This window comes from Lichenostomus cassidix, chromosome 3, assembly GCF_008360975.1.
Source record: "Lichenostomus cassidix isolate B80296 chromosome 3, HeHo_3.0, whole genome shotgun sequence".
NCBI classification, from domain to species: domain Eukaryota; kingdom Metazoa; phylum Chordata; class Aves; order Passeriformes; family Meliphagidae; genus Lichenostomus; species Lichenostomus cassidix.
In genome coordinates, this window is record NC_139483.1 from 80275577 (window position 1) to 80295621 (window position 20045).

Sequence of the window (20045 nt, forward strand, 5' to 3'; positions counted from 1 at the left end):
CTAGTAATTTAATTAAGCATATTTAGAGTTCTTGTGCACAATACACATGATTTTTGAGAATCTCTCAAATCTTTCATGTTCGTCTTTTTCCTCCTAAAATTTATAGTCAGGGAGGAGGGGAAGTTAGTGTTTTAATTTCAAGTGCATTAAAACTGTATTTTCCTCACATATTTCCTTATTTTTATTGTGAAGAAAATGACAGGTTGTGCCTGAAAATATTGTCTTGGTAAACAAAAACTGGTAAACAGAACCAAAACTTTGTCCTGTTTCCTCCACCTTTATTATTTTCATTTAGTGGTCACTGAGCATTCATTTTGAACACTCAGAATTGTGGAGGCACAGTTCTGCCAAGGGCAAATATATCTCCCTCTCAAGAATGCCCCGTTTATGCCTTCCCATACAGGCAGGTTATAACCTTGCCCTGAAATGTTCTGTTTTCTCCTACTCCACCCAAATTCTTGTGTCACTTTCATCACTGTGCTATCATAACATATTCCACTAGCAAGTGAAGCAAGCAAGATCTCCTCTTTCCAGCTCCCCTCTCTCTCCAGAAAGAAATTTGCTTAACTACATTTGTTAATAAAGATTAGTATTCAGGGAAAAAATAGCAGTAACTTGGAGTAATAAAAGCCAAGGTTTAGAAATCCTTTTATGTGTTTGTGAAATAAACCACAACAGCCTCTTTACATTTGGCCTGCCTATGAATTCAAGCCTGTTTGCCAGCTTTAGGCAATGCTTTAATCCTTTTGTCAGTACAATCCATTTTGCATCAAGTTCTGGGGTGTTGTAAAATTAGACACCATTCCCCCCTTTTGCTCTCATCCTTGGCCCATCATTATCCCCAGGTGCTGCCCTGATCCAAAGCCTTGGGTTCAAAGCGGCAATGCCAGAATGTGCCCAGGGCTCCCCAAAGGCTTCCTTGGTGCCAGTGCCCAGAGGGATTGTGAGGGGACACGACAGGTCCCAGCGTGGTGGCAGGCTGCTCCTCTACCCTTGTGCTCCCGGGCAGCTCTCTGAACAGAATCACAGAAACAATTAGGTTGGAAAAAACCTCTGAGATCATTGAGTCCAACCTATGACTGAACATCACCACGGCACTAAGTGCCCTGTCTAGCCTTTCCTTAAGCACCTCCAGGGATGGCGACTCCACCATCTCCCTGAACAGTCCATTCCTATATCTTATCACAGTTTCTGTGAAGAAATTCCTCCTAATGTCCAATCTAAACTTCCCTGGTGCAGCTTGAAGCTACGTCCCCCTGCCCAGTCATTAGCTGCCTGAAGAACAGCCTGACTCCCACCTGGCTACAGCCTCCTTTCAGGGAGTTGCAGAGAGCCAGAAAGTCTTCCCCAAGACCCGTCTTCTCTAGGCTAAACACCCTCAGCTTCCTCAGCTGGTCCTCTCAGGACTTGTGCTCCAGACCCTTCCCCAGCTCTGTTGCCCGTCTCTGGACTCGCTCCCGCCCCTCAATGTCCTTCCTTCAGTGAGGGGCCCAGAACTGCACACAGCACTCAAGGTGTGGCCTCACCAGTGCTGCGTACAGGGGGACAATCTCTGCCCTAGTCCTGGTGACCACACTATACGGTCCAGGATGCCATTGGCCTTCTTGGTCACTTGGGCACACGCTGGCTCATGTTCAGCTGCTGTCAACCAGCATTCCCAGTGCTTTTCCATGGGCTGCTTTCCTGCGATGTCACACAGGCGCCCAACAGAAGCAAGACGGTGAGGGCAGGGCAGGGCAGGGCAGGGCAGGGCAGGGGCAGGGAAGGGCAAGGAAGGGAAAGGAAGGGCAAGGAAGGCCAGGGCAGCGCAAGGCAGGCAGGGCAGGGCAGGGCAGGGTAGGGCAGGGCAGGGAAAGGAAAGGCAGGGTAGGGCAGGGTAGGGCAGGGTAGGGCAGGGCAAGGCAGGGCGGGGCAGTGCTGCGGCGGCTCCCGGCCCCGGGCAGAGCCTCGGGGAGGCCACTGGGTGTCCCCTCGGGCGGGAACTCGGCAGGGCTCGCCCGGCCCGCAGCGCCCCCTGCAGGCGCTGCTGGGGCACCACAGCGCGGAGCGGCAGCGCCTCAGCGTTAAGCCTCCCTCCACCTCCCCTCCCAGCAGCACTTTAGCCAATCAGCAGCCGAAGCTCGAGCTCCCGCCAATGGGAAGAACGGTTGCCGCCGAGCTGGCAGGGCGGGCAGCCAATGGCTGACGACGAGCGCCCGCCCCCTCCCCGCCGGCCGTTGCCGGGCAGCCGCTGTCAATGGCCGCCGCGCGGCCCCTTTAAGCGTAACGGGGCAACCGCCGGCGCGTCCGCAGGGCGGGCCGAGGGGCCGGGCAGGTACCGCCGGGACGGGCCGGGGGCGGCGGGACACCGGGGACACCGCGGGGCGGAGGGAGCGGCACGGGGGTAGGACAGGACCGCCGCGGGCCCGTGTTTTCCCGGGGGCTGTGGGAGCTGGGAACGGGCCCGGGCCTAGGCCTGGGATTGGTATCCCAAAAGTCTTGGGCCGCTGGTGTTCAGTTCCTTTCCTCCGAAGTCATTTAATGTATGTAGGCTTCGGTGATTGCGTTGTAAATGTGCCGTCGCGAAGTGCTGATTGAAAATAATATTCCATCTGCTCTTTAAGAACGTCTCCGCTGAGGGAAGGACAGCTGCCTGCTCGCACTTCAGGAACCAGAGGGCTGCTCTCGGGGCTGGCTGAGCTGAGCTGAGCTGAACCAGGTAAGTCAGCACACTCCAGGGTGTAGGAGGGAATAGGAGCGACGGCGTGGGTCTCCCTGGCGGAGTCTGATTTAGAAACATCATCTGCCGGTTGTAGGACTGGCCTGCATGAGCTCTGAAGTGCCATTTCCTCATTTCTGACCTGGGATTTACAGCAGCTTCTTAATTTTGAGTTCTGACACAAGTGACGTTGTGGTTTACTGGCACAGAGTCAGGTAAACGTAGCACTGGCTTTTAAAACTATAGTGCGTTTTAATTCACCAAAATGCATGACAAAACAACAGTCTTAAGCTGTGCCAGGGGAGTTGGACATTTGGAGCAATTTCATCACAAAAATGGTGATTAAACATAGGAACGGGCTGCTCAGGGAGGTGGTGGGGACATCCCTGGAGTGTTTAAGGATAAACTGGACAGGGCACTTAGTGCCATAATTTAGTTGATGTGCTGATATTTGGTCTTAGGTTGGACTTGATGATCTCAGAGGTCTTTTCCAACCTGATTGTTTCTGTGATTCTGTGAAAAGCTAGTAAACCTAGAAGAAATGCATGCAGCTAAGTCAGCAGCTGCAGTACCTAATGAAGTTATACTTAGTCCTCACTAAGGTTCTTTATTCAATAAGGTTCTTTATTCAATATGTTTTGATGTCATAAAAGTAAATTATTTTGCTCCACTCTCTTCTGGAAAAACTACAGTATGTGGATATGAAAGAGATAGATGGATGCAGGGAGAGGAGGGAGACGAACTTATTTTGAAATTATTCTTTGCTCCTAAGCTCAGCACTTCGGTAACTTGGATTGATGCTTTTGTACTTGTCTGAAGCTGGCTTTCTTGCAGTGTCCCTCTCAGAATAGGTGGAAGAACTGAGTGGGCCGTTAGAGGTCAGTGTTTGTACAGGGGAAGTGCCATTCAGTGACCAGCAAAAGCAATGAGCTTCCCCTGGTGTTGCAAGGGTGCTAATATTGAAAAGGACATAAAAAGTTTTATGAGACTTTCACTACAGAACTAAGCTCTGGGTGCACTGCATGAGAAGAATTGATAAGTAATTTTCCTTTTTGTCTGTTGCATAATACCTGTAATCCAGTGGTTCAATTTCTATTTCTGTGATTTACTTAGGAGTAATAAAGAATCTCTTGTAACTGTTGCAGTTGTTTTATGTTCTTTGTTTTGTCTGTCACGTCCTTTGCAGTGACCTGGTGCTTGATTGTTTTTGTAATGATGAACATGGTTTTGATCCAAAATATGTAAATAACAGCAAGAGACAGAAGTTGCAGAATTGAAGGAGTATGAAATTCTGGAAACAAAATTCTTTCTAAACTTCATGCAAGTCCCAGATTTGCTTCAGCTGCTCTGATGTGATCTCAATTCATTAGAGTTCTAAAGGCATGCCTGGAGCTTTTGAGGGGAGAGGATTGGGATTTTGGTGGTGGTGGTGGAGCTAAAGTAAACCCACTGCTAACCCACAATGTTTCATTCCTCACAAACTTATTAAATATACAGAGGAGAAAATAGATATCTTTGTGGATCTTATTCACACAAATTAAACTTCTTTTATAATCAACTCAAACTAGTTTGTTACAATTGAAAAGTCAGGGAACTGAAACATTTCTTAATTAGATAGTCCTTAGGCTCACTCAAGTAAAAATCCTAGTGATTCTTTTGTTCTCAAGATACACTGCATTCTTTTGTTAATCAAATTGTATTATAAACTGGTGGAAAAATTAATTTGGTGAGACTTGACAGACTAAGGTTTCTTGTTGTGTATGGAAAATATTATAATATTACCAGTTTATAAAGCCAAAAACCGTTTGAAGATCCAAAAGATGTTTTTGGCAATTCTACAACGGAGCTTTATTGTTCAACCTTTTTCAATTTGTTTTCATTCCATTGCTTTTCAAGTACTTCCAGAATGCATCTAAAATTTTTGTTAGTTTATGTTGCTGTATGTCAAAATGATACTTAGCAAAATATTCTTAAAATTGGGGAATATCCAGTACAGCAGCGATGGATAATTCTAATCCTCCAGTTCTACAATTTGTTTGTTTTAAATACACTGATTTATGAAAAGCATTCTTCAAAAAGATTATTGCCTCTTCAGTGAACTCTTGTGGGGCTATAAAATAACTGATCAGCTTTAAGTTGGTACGTGAAAGTGAGTGCTCTTGTTTTATATATATAATTAGACGTAAACTGTAGGCATTTATGCTTTCCCTAAGTGTAAGAATATGAGGTTTGTGCCTCCAGAGTACTATTTTTATATCTCATATTATTTTAGTACTTTAATATAAATATATTGGTTTCTATTTTTTTGCATTCCATGAAATTCTCTCCTGTGGAGTCAGACCTGATACAGTCTTGCCTGTGCATCCTCTAGAGAACAGATTGTCCCCAAAACTCTGCCTGTTTGGGCTTGGTTTGCTCATCAAGGAGCAAAATAACATCCATTCTGCACAGGTGTTTGTGGGGCCAGGAGTTAGGAATGGCACTGTCTGGGGGCAGGGAAGCACCCTGATCTAATATTCTTACATGATCTTAGTTACAGTTATGATTAAATATATCTTTTTGAAATAATTTTAATAACTCCATTGTCTTGGAAGGAAAAAGAACAGTCATTTCTGATCATTTGAATGTTCACAATAATGATACCTTCCAGCATGTGTTTAGTAATCTCTAGGACAGGTGATCTCAAGCATAGCTTATTTACTTTCTGGACTTTGCAGTGTAATTTTGGTTTTCATCAGAATCCTTTGACATAAGTTTTAGGCATCTTAATTTTTTTGGACCACTTTGAAAATACTTAGGTGTTTAAAAAACATTATTTTGGAAAGTTACTTCGTAAGTAACAAAAAATACTCTTTTCCAGGCAATTCAGTATTAATTTCCAAGCATCTTCCCAGTTTAGAAACCTGATAGGCTATTTATTCCTCTAATTCCTTCTATATAGATTATGAGGCCAAATGGATTCCAGTCACTGGAGACAGAGTTGTGCTAACAGTGAACTGAGCCAGAAAGCTTGAATTTGTAATGAAAACTGTTGTGGCAGCTGACATTTCTGTTCAGCTTGGCTATGTGATAATGCATGTATAGGCAGTGAAGGCCAAGAAGCAGGCCAAGTTTATTTTATTGGGAAATAATATAGTGAAAAATTTACAGCTCATTTACAGGTATGTTGAATGTGCTGCAGTGTAGAGCAGTTTTGACTGAAAGCAGCTCAATTTTTTTGTGTGTAATTTGCTTTGCCATTTAGAAATCAGCTAGGAGGTTATGTCATTCAACAGGTGGAACTGATGGGCTCTGATGCAAGTCCTATTTATTCACCCATTAGAGGCTGGATATCTCAAAGTTGGATTGAAAAGAGAGAGATGGTGAAATTAAGCTTGAAAGCTGCCAAGAGTGGTAAGAGAGGCAAAAGACAAGGGAGGCTGAGCGTAGTCAGTAAAACACTCCCTAAACTGTCAAGAAAATTCTTTTGACTGAGAAGGTGAAGAAAATTTTGAATATATTTGCTCCATTACATTCTCAGGAAGTGTCTCCAAATACAGAATGAAGTGACTTCACCTGGAGATTATGGCATTTTTCAGTTTGCATCAGACAGGCTGCAAGAGCGGCCCTTCTCTTTTTATACCTGCTGCAAGTGAAATGGGTATCTTGTACTAGTGGTGTGGTCTCTCTTATCAGATATATATATATATATATATATATATCTATGCAAATTTGTGTCTGCTCTGGCCAGTCCTTAAAGGGATGAAGCACCAGGGCATGCAAGTACTTTCCAGGGTGAAGATTGTGATGTATAGATACAGTCTCATTAGTGGTTAGGGAGAGAATGTTTTCCAGACAAATGGGACAACTGATCTTCAAGCCCATTATTTAACGTCATTGGAATGTTGGAAATTGAGGAATGGAAGATTTAGCCAAATGCTACAATTATCTTAATTCTAGTCACACACGTAAGTTGTTCATTCATTTAGTTAAAAAGTTTTAAAACATGTCTAACTTAGTTTCCTAAATATCAACAACTTTCACTTGTGTTCTGTTTTGTTTTCCAAATTCTTCTTTTCCCTTCTCTATCCTGGGAGTAGTTTCTTACTCTGGATTTAGCTGTGTTAATACTCTGATTTCTCTTTTGAGATTGAAGTACCTCAGACTTTTGAATGTAATAGTGGTAGCATTCCTAGAGTGATGTCTGTCACATTTAGTACAAGTAATTAATGTAGATATAATTACCAATATAAACAATAGGTAGCACAGCATGTTGCATAAGGTTATAGGAATCATGAATAATTTTACAGGTTTTTTACCTTTCTTTCTTAACTCTCTGAGCAAAACCGTTCTGACTGGGTTTTTTTCTCTCTAAATTGTTACAGAAAATGCATTCTGAATGATAACTACTGCTTGCTGAACTGAACTGCAGAGATCTCATGCTTTGGAGATGAAGATGATAAACAGGAGGAAATAATCCAGCTGCTGCCATTGTGACAACTGAAAGATCCTTTGTGCCAAAATGAACAGTCTTTGAGAAAAATCTGGAAAGCCATTAAATCTGAAAAATGGGAGAAAGAGTAAGGAGCCCAGATTCTGAACAGGAGAGGAAATCAGATGAGGATAAAAATAGTGACTCCTATTATTCAGATGAAGGTAATGCATCTCATTCTTCCAGCCAGTCGCCAGCACCAAGCCCTCCATCTACGAGCCAAGAAAAAAGACATCACAAAACACAGACTTCAAACAGCCTGTTGCGCTACCAAGGTAGGTGGGTAGCAGAAATTGCTGCTTTGTAACTGCTCCAAAGAGTTAATTATCTTTGAAAACTCAAAAGTGAGAAACTACCGTTGTGAGGATCTACAAATACAGTTCATGTGAATTATTCTACAGATGGCAAGTAGACAGTAACTGCTCCATTGAAAACTGAAATTAAAACTGCTCCTGCTTAAGAAGGGGTTTAAGTGATTTTCAGAATTCTTCATAATTTTCTTAAGAAGTGAATGTGGCTTTTATACTAGCCTTTTATTGACTCATATTGATTCTTGCTTTTTGTCTTTGACTAAAGCCTCAAGGCCAAAAACCCAAGGCAAGTCCTTACTATATAGTCTGCAAAAGAGAGATAATTGTTAAAATTTCCCTGACCGAATACCTTACAGATACCTGTCCTGTGGAAGTCTAGTTGACTAAACTTTACAGGATAATACTGTGAATTTCAACAAACAAACAAACAAAAGACCAGTAATGTGGCAAAAGAGACAAAACATTTTTGTTGAAAGTTAGGTTCAGATGGAGATTGAGAGAAAAGCTTTTCTGGCTTCTTCCCTGAGGGTAAAATATTTCCCATTTGAGATGATATAACTGCACTTTGAGCTCCCTCACACTCATAGGCTGCTTTCTTGATGGAGTTTGTAGGGAGGTGAATGTCCCTGCAAAAAAGAGGAGAATGGTTATGCAGGCCCTGGGCAGAAGTAGGGGTGGGAAGGCTTTCTGCCACACTTTGACAGCTTGTTTTAAATAATTGTATACACTTTCTGGTGAAGACATAGCATGTCCTGCCTTTCTTGGGCAGGTGTTCTAGTTCATTCATAAGTGCTTGATACTGTGTGAATCACTTGGTCAAGGTTACAATCTAGGCTGTGCCAGAAGGTCTGACCTTAAGTGTTTAATTTGCCCAAGGAACGTATCTCTGTAGATCCTTGACGGTGTGGGTGTCCTGGTGCAGTTGGTGTTTTGCTGAGCTTCTCTGTATTCAGAAGTGGCATATTCTCCGTGGTAGTAATGGGTTAGCTGTCTGGGAGCCAAAAACTGCAGTTCCACCTGTTTAATTTGAAGGAGGCAAATGTGTGACCAGTTCTTTGATTACACAGACAGAACTGAACATAATTATTACATGAAGGTATTGTGAATGTCATATTACATTGTCTTGAAATACTGTTCCCCAATTTAACTATATGATCAAAAGTACAATCTTGGTAGTCAAATTTTGTGTTTGCCCTAAATAGGAGAAATTCTTATACGGGCTGTAAATCTAGGGTTAATGGGAACTCCCTTAGTTGGTGATAGGAGTGGCATAATTCCTGCAGTGCATGTATTAGATAATCTTTTCACACCTGAATGTGACATAAGTGTTCTTTGTAAGGGAGAAAAACACACCTTCTTTTGTTTGCCCAAGCTGTGGAAAAAATGAGCATCGAACAGAAATTAATGAGTATTTGTGCAAAATGTCTATAGGAAATTATAAAAAGATATTTTTAAGCTGTTACTTTTGCTGAAAAGTATTCTCTGTAGAATAGAAACGTGGTGAGTTGCAAAGGAGAGGAGGAATTTGCTGTCACACACACTCACTGTGTGTGGTAACTGCACTATTGCTGTATCCCAGCTTTCAAGTCAGAAATACAAACTGCTGCTCAGTGTATTTCTTTCAAACGTTGATGTACTTTAAGAAATTATGCACTCTATTAATTCAGTTGTTTTAAGAAATATTTTTAGTGGATTATATGATTCATTCTGTGAGTGTGGCATGAGAGGCAAATAAGATAGAAACAAAATGTTCAGCTTTTATGTGTGGGGATGACAATAAAATAATAGTAGTAATAAATACGAATGCGAGCGGTGCATACAAGTAATCAAATGAGAATACCGTGTGGAAAATAACTTGTGATACAAGAATAAATTATTCAGGGAGAACTGAATTTTCATGGGATTTATAATTTTGCTTTGGAGGCTTTTTGCATTGAGCCTTTGAAATCTGCTGTTTTGTCTGTAAGCATGGCAGCTGGATTTGAAAATACTACTGCATTTGTCTGGGAGAATTACATCTTGCATAATACATAACTAGCTAATGCTCAGCTAATTGTTGCCATTTTAAAAGCATGTGCTAATTTTGTATGCATTAGAATATAGTATTTCTAAACCATTTTAATAAACAATATCAAATATTAACAAAATATGATTCTCATTTCTGATACAATTTGCAGAGGATTCCTTTACCGGGGTCCTATATTAATGGCTGCAGATATTACCTCTTACAGAAGATCACAGACATAAATCTCCATTTTTCAGCTATCAAAAGGAGCGTAAGTCTATCTCATATATGCCTTTTATTGTCTGGTTTGAAAGCTGCCATTTCTGTTAAGTATTGTAAAATTGTTTCAGGCAGAGCTCGGTTCCAAGAAGAATGTCTGAGTAGACAAACTGCATTGTCTAATAGTAAACATGCTTTTTATTTTTCCTCTCTCAGCCACAAAGAAATTGGATTCCAAATATGCACCAAGCAAAAGAGGGGCACGGTGGGGTTTCCGTTCTCAGAGCCTCACTAGGGATTCTCCTGCAAAAGATATAGATCTTGTTACAAAAAGAGTTCTTTCTGCTAGGCTGCTGAAAATCAATGAGCTCCGGAACGAACTGTCTGAACTCCACATCAGACTGGATGAGCTGCAGAAGGAAAACAGGGCACTGAAGAGTCTTCAGTACAGGCAGGAGAAAGCCTTGAATAAGTTTGAAGATACGGAAAATGAAATCTCTCAACTCCTTGTTCGGCACAACAATGAGATTAGAATATTAAGGGAGCGCCTACGAAAATCTCAGGAGAGAGAACGTGCAACAGAGAGACGGCTGAAAGATACAGAAGATGAACTGTACAGGAACAAAACTGTCTTGCAGAAACTGAAAAAGCTGTCTGCAGATAAGCACCTTGCTGAAAGAGATGACCTGGCCAAGAAACTAGCCTTAGCACAGAGCAAGCTGGAGGAGAGGGAAAAAAGAATTAAGGTGGGATGACTTTCTTTTTTGTAAGAAATTCTGATACAGATATTTCTTACCACCATGAATTGTAATTTTTCACATCTGTGGATCAAATAGAAAATCAGTATTTTGTTTTTTGTTTTACCCATAAGTAGAATCAAATAAATTGTTTCTAAGGTGATTATGTAGTTATATATGAGGTGGTGGTGCATTCAAATTTCTGTTTACAAATTAAGCATATTTTGTTAGAATATGTCCTGTGGATATGTGCTTTTAAGTGTTTTTATACATATAACATTTCAGAGGTGCATGCAGCTATAATACAACTTTATGCAATCTAATTTCTCCTTTTGAAGGGAAACCATTTGTAAAAATTTCTGAACTTAGGGGAACTTTATGCTAAAATTTAGGGAACTTTTTAGGGAACTATTTAGGGAACTTTACACTAAAATTCTAAAAAATATTATATAGTAATTCTTTTTCAATTTTTGAACAGCATTCATACAGTCTTTAATTGTCCACTATTCTGCACATCTAACAGTTCAGCTGGAAAAAAATACAGCATGTTTTTTAAATACTGAAATAATCTTTAGAGCTTTTTATGGGTATCCATTCTAAGAAATTTGTCCAATAGATTTTAATTTTGTCCAGCAAAAATGTTTATGTTTTTGTAAACATATCTAAGCGTATCTACACTGTAAATATGTCTAGAAACTCATCCTACTTAAAAATTGTTTTAACACTATTAAATCTGTTGGTAGTTGTGCTATTTTGATAGTTGATATATTTTATATATATTATATAAATTTTATGCTATCCTTAGTTTAAATCATGTCATCCAAATAGTGTTAAAGCTTGGTGTCTATATTAGTAATTAAACCTAAATTACGTTACAGAGATAATAGATGTGGAAATCCAAGGATTAAGGTGGAAACTAAGCTTTTATGAATTAAATCCCAAAGTACCAAGATATAAATGGCTGAGTTAGCCAAACCACCTCATCCTGTAATGTCACCATCTGTCATCTATATTTTTATGATTAGGTATTTCAGCATTTATAATACTGGATCATGGTAAAACAAATTATGCTTTAAAAGGTAAGGGGTTTTCTTCTACTTTGTTTCCTTCTTTCATCAACGCAGCTTCACTTAAAATACCTATAACAAGACAAGGGTATGTAAATGAAACCATAATCACAAGCTAGTTTGTAGTAGAAAGGTTAAAAAAAACTCTTACTTGTTTTCTTCCTTCTCATCCTGCACTTTCAGGGAGGGATTCTCTCTCTTACCCATCAGTAGGAGATTTGTCTTAGAGATCTGGAGGTCCACTGTGGCAAGAGCCTTGCAAAAAGTAGTGTGAATTCCCTCTATGTCCTCAAATCACCTCCCAGTGCTCAAAAGGATGAGTTGCAGCATCTGCAGGTGCTTTGCCCCCTCAAAGTTAGGATTAAAGATTGAAATGTGTTCTGTGTTACAGTGATGGTCAAGCTGATATCTATACCCAAGACACTGGTTTACTGTAATTTTATGTAAGTAATTTGACTATAAAAATTACTTCAGTTATTAATAATATTTTTTTTCAATTGAAGGATCTGGAAAGAAATCTTGAATTAAGTGGTAGCAGTTTTCAACGAGAGTTACTTTCAAAGAAAAAAAGGTTGTACGAGGCTCAAGAAGAAAACAGAGCTCTCCAAGAAGAGCTTAATCAGCTAAATCAGAAGCTGAAGGTAAAATGTGAAAGGAATAGAAGTTGCTAACCATGTTCTGGGATTTTATCTTTGGAAGTATCTGTAAACAGGTTTGAGTAGTTTACCAGTGACTGCACTCTCTGATGTGTGCTTAATTATATACCACATATGAGTTCCTTTCCGGCATTAAATTGAAATGTTCTGTGCTCTGACCCTACAGCGTTTATAACAGGAATGTCACTGTGTTAATCATTATTGCTAGCACTAATTAAGAAAAGCAAGAGCAAGTACGTAGCCAAGCATTGAGAATAAACCACAAAATCTGCTGGAAAATTAGGTTTTGAAGGCTTGAATTTGAAACTAAATCTCCAGATGTAAATATTCAATGTAATATACTTGCATTACAGTAGAAGATTACTTGCATGAAGATTAATGTCATGTATTTGTGATGTCCACATGTGTTGCTAAATTCATGCAAATGTTTATTGGCACCCCACACCACCACCATTGTTGCCCAAATTCTCAATTAAAGTACTTAAAATATTGTTATTTTCTACTTATTCAGTTTATCTTTAAGAAAACATAAATAAGACTCAAGCTAAAGTACTTCATTTCTGGGAGAATTTTCTTGGAACTCCAGGTCTCGGACATAGTTATATGTTGGAGATGCAGCAGTTCACCACATTCCCAGCTATTCAGCAAGTAGCAGTAGTGTTAGTAGCTCTAAAATGTACTTGTTTAGATTAGGTGTTTTAAGCCTGATTTGTTAGTGGAAAGTTTAATGGTTTGAAAACCTTTCCAATATCAGATGAATTCTGATAACTCACTGTTCATTTCTGTGTTTTACTTAGTAAATGTGCTAAAAGTATGCCTCTACCTCTATGATACAATGGGCCTCTGCTCCCTGATACTGACATGCCCTGTGACAAGTATCATTGCTTTCATTGAAATGTTTAACTCTTCACAGCACTTAAAATTCAGTTGTGCAATCTGTACACATTATAAGTCTTGTTTGTTTTTATGGAAGCACTGACATTTGGTTATATTTTCACTGCAGGGGTTCTTTTATTTTCCCCATAATATTTTGCTAATCAGTTTTGGGGCGGAAAGAAAGTTCTATCTGCTTTCTCATAGGATAAACAGGGTTAGGAATGTGATTGTTATCCTTAAAACATTGGATGAAACAATTGTTTGCTCTGTTTTGATTGGCCATATGTATTTTTAATTTAATTTACAGTTTTGCTAGTGACTAGTAAATGAAACACCAGTAACTCAATTTTATACTTAACTCTTTCATTCACAGGAAAAAGAGAAAGAGCTTGAAGCAAAAAATATATATGCTAATCGTATGTTGAAGCCATCACCTAGAAGAGACATGGATATATCTGTACATAGAAAAAGAGGTAACTTGTATAAAGCAATAAAAGGAGAAAAATTATTAGCATCACTTTGAAATGTCTCAGCTGGATTATACCTTTCATGCCACTCAGTGCTCGACCCTGATGCTGCTTGTTCAAGCACATTTACCTTTTTGCACTTATTTCAGCAGCACTGGTTACAGAATTTTTTACTGTTCTGTAACTGCAGCAGAGCCAAAACCCAGCCAAAACTGCAGCAGAGCCAAATCTTCACCAAACAGCAGTTTTATCTTCTTTCATACCAGAAGTTCCTGGGTAAATGAGAAGGGGAAGGTTGTTAGTAAAATCTCCAATAGATGATAGATAATGTCTACTTGACAGTAAATTACAGAGGCTTTAAAAAGATGTGTCTTCACTGCTAAGAATATTTTGGTGATCTGTTTTTTTATTTTTCACTAATTCAAATTTACTGTCTGTCAGATGAGCTGCACTCCTTTTTTCCTCCAAGTATATGTGTCCCAGAACATAATCTTCTAAAAGTATCAGTACAGTGATTTCTTCTGGTGTGACAAGACAGTCTCAAACCTCATCCTACCCACAAAAAAATGTGTGTGTCTGTGTCTGTACTTAGACTGTTTTCACTGGATCAGTAGAATCTGCTTTTCAGGAGAAGCAGAAATTTATGGGACTGTTTTAAATATTTAATGCCTGTATTTTAAACAGTTTGTCTGCTGCTCATTTTATTATAGATGCTCTACTATTATTCCATTTTAGGTTCAGATTGTTTTTTAATGTTATTCCGTAGAGATAAGTGTATGTGTTTCAAAGATTCAAGAAAGTGAATTTTAATTTTATGAGTTTGATTCTATAACAAGCAGTAAGATGAGTGGGATATTTTGTGGGGCTTTTTAATTAATATTCAGGACACTGTAATGACCATATAAATAGCATTAAGGTGGGGTTTAAATTACTTTCCAGTAGAATTTTTGCATCCATATTTTTTTATTATTAGGTTTTACAGATACTGAAAACAACTGTGTGAAACTCATCAATACTTTCCACTTCCATTGACTTCAATACAGTCTTATGTTTGCTGTAAATCATGAAAAATGAGAGACAGGTATATAGTGGGATATTTTCAAGTGAAAACACAATTTAATTATTTTGTATTTTCTACAGCCAACAACCAAAATATTAAAAAGGGACCACAGCTCACAAAAGGTGTACAAACCAGTGGATACTTCTCACCAGCAGAACTTCTTCCAGAATCAGAACTTGGCTGTGCTGACACAGCAAACAAGAAGGAAGGAATTCTTCCTAAAATAGTGAGTTCCATAAAAAATCAAGACCTAGTCCAGATAATTCACCTATCAGATTGTAAAATGCAGAGCTTATATTTCAGAAAATATATGTAAATATACAAGTATATATATGTAAAAAAATAAAATTTCCAAAACATTCTGTTCTTTAAGACAAAGCTACCTTTCTAGAAATATACTCTATTTTTTGGACAGTTTACCATATTCTCTGTCTTACTCATATCCATTGGCTCAATTTATTTCTTTTTCTGCCACTGTTACCTCTTTGAAGCTTTTAAGCCTTCATTTTGGTTTTCACCCTTCTTCTTTGTTTCTAATGCTTATTTAAGCAATCTGTTAAACAGTGATGGCTGCCCTCTCTCTGTTTTCTCTTTGGTCTTAATTATGGTTTCTTTTACTTTCCAGAATTATTTCACAATGCATAAATCTAACACTTCCTCTTATTGTCACAGTGCTGGTATTTCTTCTGGTTTTCCAGCTTTGTCAATATGCTTGGGGTTTTTTGTTTTTCCATTTCCCTTTTTAGGACAAAATAGTATAATTAGAAGTATTGCTAATACTTTTGTGACCCTGGGGCTGAAATCACAGATTTGTAAGAAAGGTATTATGAATCAGAATGACACAGATTCTGGTACAAATTGTACAAATTCTGATGACATGAGGCTAGGATTATTTTTCAGTAATAATGCTCTGAGGATGGTCTTGGCTGGCTTCCTGTTAGGGCTGAAACTTTTTTGTGGCAGTTTCATTTGTATGTTCTCTCCTCCCAAACCCTTTCTGTAACTGTGGATGTAGTTTAATGTATTCTTCCAGTATATGCTTGGGTGTGTGGGTTGCAGAACCACACAGCTGATACAATTGCAGCTCATGGAGTCCAGCTCTGTGTTCTCTATATGGATATTGCTTTAAATAATGTAAATCAGATTTGGGTAGTCTATGTTTTCATCAGTTTTTAAAGTCAAGCATTTTAAATACCTGGCCACCATCTCCTTATGTAGTTTGTATTTTTTTAATATAACAATGAAAACCTTGTGTTTGAAGAGAAAATACTTGAAGGCTTTTTGGCTAATAGTCATCTTTTGTTTGTTCATTAGGTAGTTGCTATTTCTCTTAGAAGGGTATTTTTAATCTACAGTTTATTTTGTTCTAAAATAAGCGCAGCCTACAAAGTTAACTCCCATGTGTTGGACTATGCTTTCTCTTCATTTCCACTACTAGTGTGTGTTAGTGATTTTTACTGCTGCTATTAATATATTTTCTGCAGGTTCCTTCCTTTTACATATGTATCTATAGTTCCCAGCTGGAATTGTCATCCAAGATGAAACCTTTCTCTTTGATTTTTGTTATTTAATACTCCATAAATTTAAGTATGACAATGAAACTGTCTGAATCTACAACCCACTCACTTGAGTAAAAAGGTCAGATTGTGCAAGTAGAAGGCAACAAATTGCTTCTTGTTAAGAGAGTAAGGTGGTGAAGTGTGGCCTTCTATTAAAGTCCTTGAAGAAGACAACATCTGGCTTCTAAAGAGAACTACCCTGAGAGTGATAATTTTGCTTTATGGGATTGGAGCTGCAATTTCCCTGAAATGTGTAATACAAAATAGAGTTGATTGTCTATTCATTTTGTTTCAGGTGTATAAAAGTATGCTAGAGGTGATAATATTTTGGGGCCAAGCCCTTGGGTTGTCAAAGCTGCTTTGCTTTAAGGTGACTTACTCATTTTATGTTTAGCAGTAAGAATGTGATTGCAGAATGACATAGAAATTCTTATGATTTTGGTAGGTTGTTTTATTGACTGTTTTTCCCCATCAGCTTCATGTTTTTATTAATTTATTTCAGGAAAAAGAAACTCAAGACAAAGGATGGAAAGAACAAACAGAACTCCTAAGACAAGACTGGGACAGGGAGAGGGAAGAGAAACTGAAACATTTCCAGGAAATACAGTCATTAGAGGAGAGAGTTCCAAAACTTCCTGACGGTAAGGAAATAGGCAGCTGAAGGCTGAAAAATGCACTGTAGAATACTAATCAAGTGAGGCTGCTGGTTTCTGGTGAGAAGAGCAAAATGATTTTGCAGAGATCACTACAGTGGAAAATTATTTTCAGTTATATTATGCAAAGAAGAATCAGAAAGAAATACAGGATATAGAATAATCTTTGCCCTGTACTCAGCTGTGATTCAGTATGCAGCAGCAAAAAAACACTGTCCACAAAAAAGTATTGGAGTCTGAGAGATTGTGCTTTACAAAACAAGAATTACATAGGAGGTAAATGCTGATGTTATCTCTGATTTGCTATATGTTATTGAGGTAAGAAGTAGATTTTTGCTATTGTAGAACAAATCTGTTTTCCTTAATATAGCCTGGTTTTCAGTACTTTCTACTGCCTTTTATAATTTGGAATTTTAGTTTCTCTTTTTGGGTCTGGTTATCTGAATCATTTGGTGTGGGTATTTGAGAAACGTCAGTTTCTATCATAATATTTTAGTATTGCTTTTTTATTCATTTGTTTTTCACAGCATCTTAATGACTTACATGCACAAGTCAATCTCAAGTATTTTAGATGGACTGCACCCAGTCATGTTAAAGAACTCTTTCAGTGATTATAGTTAATGAGCAGTAGCACTTACTCTTCATGACAAGAATTCTAAAAATCTATAGCTGCTTTCAGAGGGAAAGTCTGTGAAAAATCTTCCACTAGAACTTACATAAGCCAAGAATCTGCTTTTATGTCTGAGTAAGATGATTTAACCACCTTACCCATCATATTGTATAAGCTGTTTTTTTCCCCACCTTACAGACAGAAATATAGCTCTTTACTTAACTTGTGTAATGATACGCTATTGAAAAATGATCAGTGTTACGTATATTAACTGAACTATTGCAGTTGTTTCTGATAGCCTGAGCTGAAGTACAGTAGAGAACATGGGACTTTGTGAAAGCCTAAGTCAGAAATTTAAGTAAAATGTTCAAAGGAGAATGCTACTGTGTTGGAGGGGCCAAGTAGTCATATTCAATTTTTGGCCGGTTACACATCTGTTATCTTGAGAGAAGATATTTTGAAGGGAGAAATATTTGAGAAGCTTCCTCTTTCTTCTACACAAGCATTTACAAGTTCTGTGTATAAGTTGCTGGTTTGTACTTTTGGTGGCCCTTTGTAGCTGTGCATAGTCACTCTGAGTCCACATGGTGTTGCACAGGACACCCATGTAAAGGTGTTTTCTGTATGCAGCTGATGTACTATATTTTAAATCATTCACTACTTGAAACAGGTGATGACTCCTATGACTTTGAGGCCCGATAGCTTTACAGAAATAGTTCCCTTTATGGGGAAAAAACCCCAAAAAACTAAACATATATCCCAGGACTGTCCTAATGTCAGTGGTGATGACAAACAAAAATAAGATACTGTGCAAGTCAGAACTATTAAAATCAGTAATGTTGTATTCATTTTAATTCAAACCCAGGAAATGGGAAGGCAATTGGCAGAAATCAAATTGCTTTGAACATTCTAAAACTTGGGTAATGTCCTAATGCCTTTGGAGACAACAATGAACTTTTATATCTCATCAGAGAACCAGGAGTGGATTTAGTTGTAATTTTTGAAGAATTTATTTTTACAGCAGGAAAATGACATTATATGTGGAAGAGAAAGTTAAAAGCTCAATAGCTTTTGCTTGCATTATTTTCAAAATCTTTTAAGGTTATTTTAAAATTAAAACATTTTAAATGTTGTGCAAACATTTTTTGCAGAGTGGCAAAGGAAAGAATATGACAAAATTAAAAAAGAAAGCAACTTTTTAATGGATAAAGAAGAGAAAACAAAGACGGAGACAGAAATCCACAAACCTGAAGTAGAGAGAGAAAGCACTGAAACATTGGAAGAGCGGCGAAAAAGAGAGTTCCTGCTTGCTAAAATGCAAGAAATTGATAGAGAAATTCAAAATACAACAAACATAAAGCCAACTTCCCAAGCACCACTCGTAAATACAGCAAGAAGATCTGATTCTCTGGAGAAAAAAGAGAAAACTAATCCGTTCTTTGAGATTCCTGGGAAGGTTACCAATGGATTTCCTGTAAAGGACAGCCAGGATGATGGCACAAGAGCACAAGGGCAGAAGCAACGAAGTGTAAGGACTGTAGATTTAAGTAGTGAGTTAGCATTTGGTAGTTATGTACCTTCCTTTGGGAAAGGATCAGGGAGACCAAGTTGGCTCACTCAAAAAAGTGACAGATTAGAAGAAAATGAGAAGGAAAATGAAGATTTCGCTAGTAAGAAAGAAAAGAAGTCCAATTTAATGGAACAGCTCTTTGGAAGCAGTGCCAATACCATTGTTCTTTCTAAAAATAACGATACACCACCTTTGGACATAGATTGGGACTCTAGTAATAAGCCTTTTGTTAATAAAAACAGTAAAGACAAAGTAAAAGAAGACAGTGGGCCTTTTGGTGAAGGAAGAAGCCTAAGCAGACACCATTTGCAGTACACTACAAGCAAGCCAGGAGTTAAGACCCTTGGTTCTTTAGAAGATGAAATCGAAGAAGTAGTCTTACAGTGATCGTGTTTTTATGTTTCATATGTAAATACTGAAAAATTATTCTCATGTAATATTTATTAGACACAGATTTGAATGATTTCAGATTTATTGTACAGCCTTATGAAGGAATAATTTACATAAATGGGTATGTGTTATAGAGGAGAGATGCAGAGGAGAGATGCTTGGGGGTTTTTCATCTGTAGGCTGCTCACAGTACACTGCTTTTCTTGTGGAGTATTTCTTTTAGGCCTCAGACACTTTCTTTTTTGGGCATTTGGAGAGCCTCTTAACTGTGCCAGGAGAAGGCATGTGTAATATCAGTCATTTAATGCGTAGAAGAGACATTCCTAGCACTAATTCTTTTAGAGAATATTTTACACTGCTGTCACGTTATCTCAGAAGAATATCAACAGAAGCACAATTAACTCAGGAACAGCTGATCTCGCCTTTTGCATAGGTTTTTTGTGGACATTACTACCAGATGTGTCTAACTCTTCTCATATATTCAGATTATATTTGTTATACAATGCCATCTTTTGTAATTTCTTAATTTTCTATGTAAAATTCCAATCATTATTAAGTAATTTTTTAACAAAACCGTTTTATTAAATGAGTTGAGTAAATTTCTTGTGTGTAGATCATCTTTAACACAAAGTTCTGACTTTTTATGTCGTATTATTGATACTGGGGGGGAGTTGGTTGCTACTTTGCTCATGCTGA

The 20045-nt window shown here is 38.3% G+C and overlaps 1 protein-coding gene across 3 annotated transcripts; it reads left to right on the forward strand.

Annotated features, from left to right (window-relative positions):
• The first annotated feature begins 2192 nt into the window (after positions 1-2192).
• On the forward strand, positions 2193-19948 carry LCA5 (lebercilin LCA5). 3 transcript variants are annotated; one of them, XM_085056458.1, is made up of 9 exons: positions 2193-2314; positions 2604-2698; positions 7063-7444; positions 9921-10450; positions 12012-12149; positions 13414-13513; positions 14648-14793; positions 16629-16767; positions 18541-19948. In XM_085056458.1, exons 3-9 carry the CDS (start codon positions 7246-7248, stop codon positions 19344-19346), a joined length of 2058 nt encoding a protein of 685 aa, XP_084912584.1. In that variant the 5' UTR covers positions 2193-2314; positions 2604-2698; positions 7063-7245; the 3' UTR covers positions 19347-19948. The 3 variants fall into 3 exon arrangements, with proteins under 3 accessions (XP_084912584.1, XP_084912585.1, XP_084912586.1); XM_085056459.1 differs by lacking the exon at positions 2193-2314 and adding an exon at positions 2365-2383; XM_085056460.1 differs by lacking the exons at positions 2193-2314; positions 2604-2698 and having other exon boundaries at positions 7327-7448.
• Positions 19949-20045: the final 97 nt, after the last annotated feature.

What these genes read in the sequence shown, in the direction of transcription:
- LCA5 (XM_085056458.1), top strand. Translation starts at nt 7,246, where the DNA reads ATGGGAGAAAGAGTAAGGAGCCCAGATTCTGAACAGGAGAGGAAATCA. An exon ending in AGCTAAATCAGAAGCTGAAG is followed by an intron (nt 12,150 to 13,413) that starts GTAAAATGTGAA and finishes TTTCATTCACAG; the next exon opens with GAAAAAGAGAAAGAGCTTGA. An exon ending in AAGGAATTCTTCCTAAAATA is followed by an intron (nt 14,794 to 16,628) that starts GTGAGTTCCATA and finishes AATTTATTTCAG; the next exon opens with GAAAAAGAAACTCAAGACAA.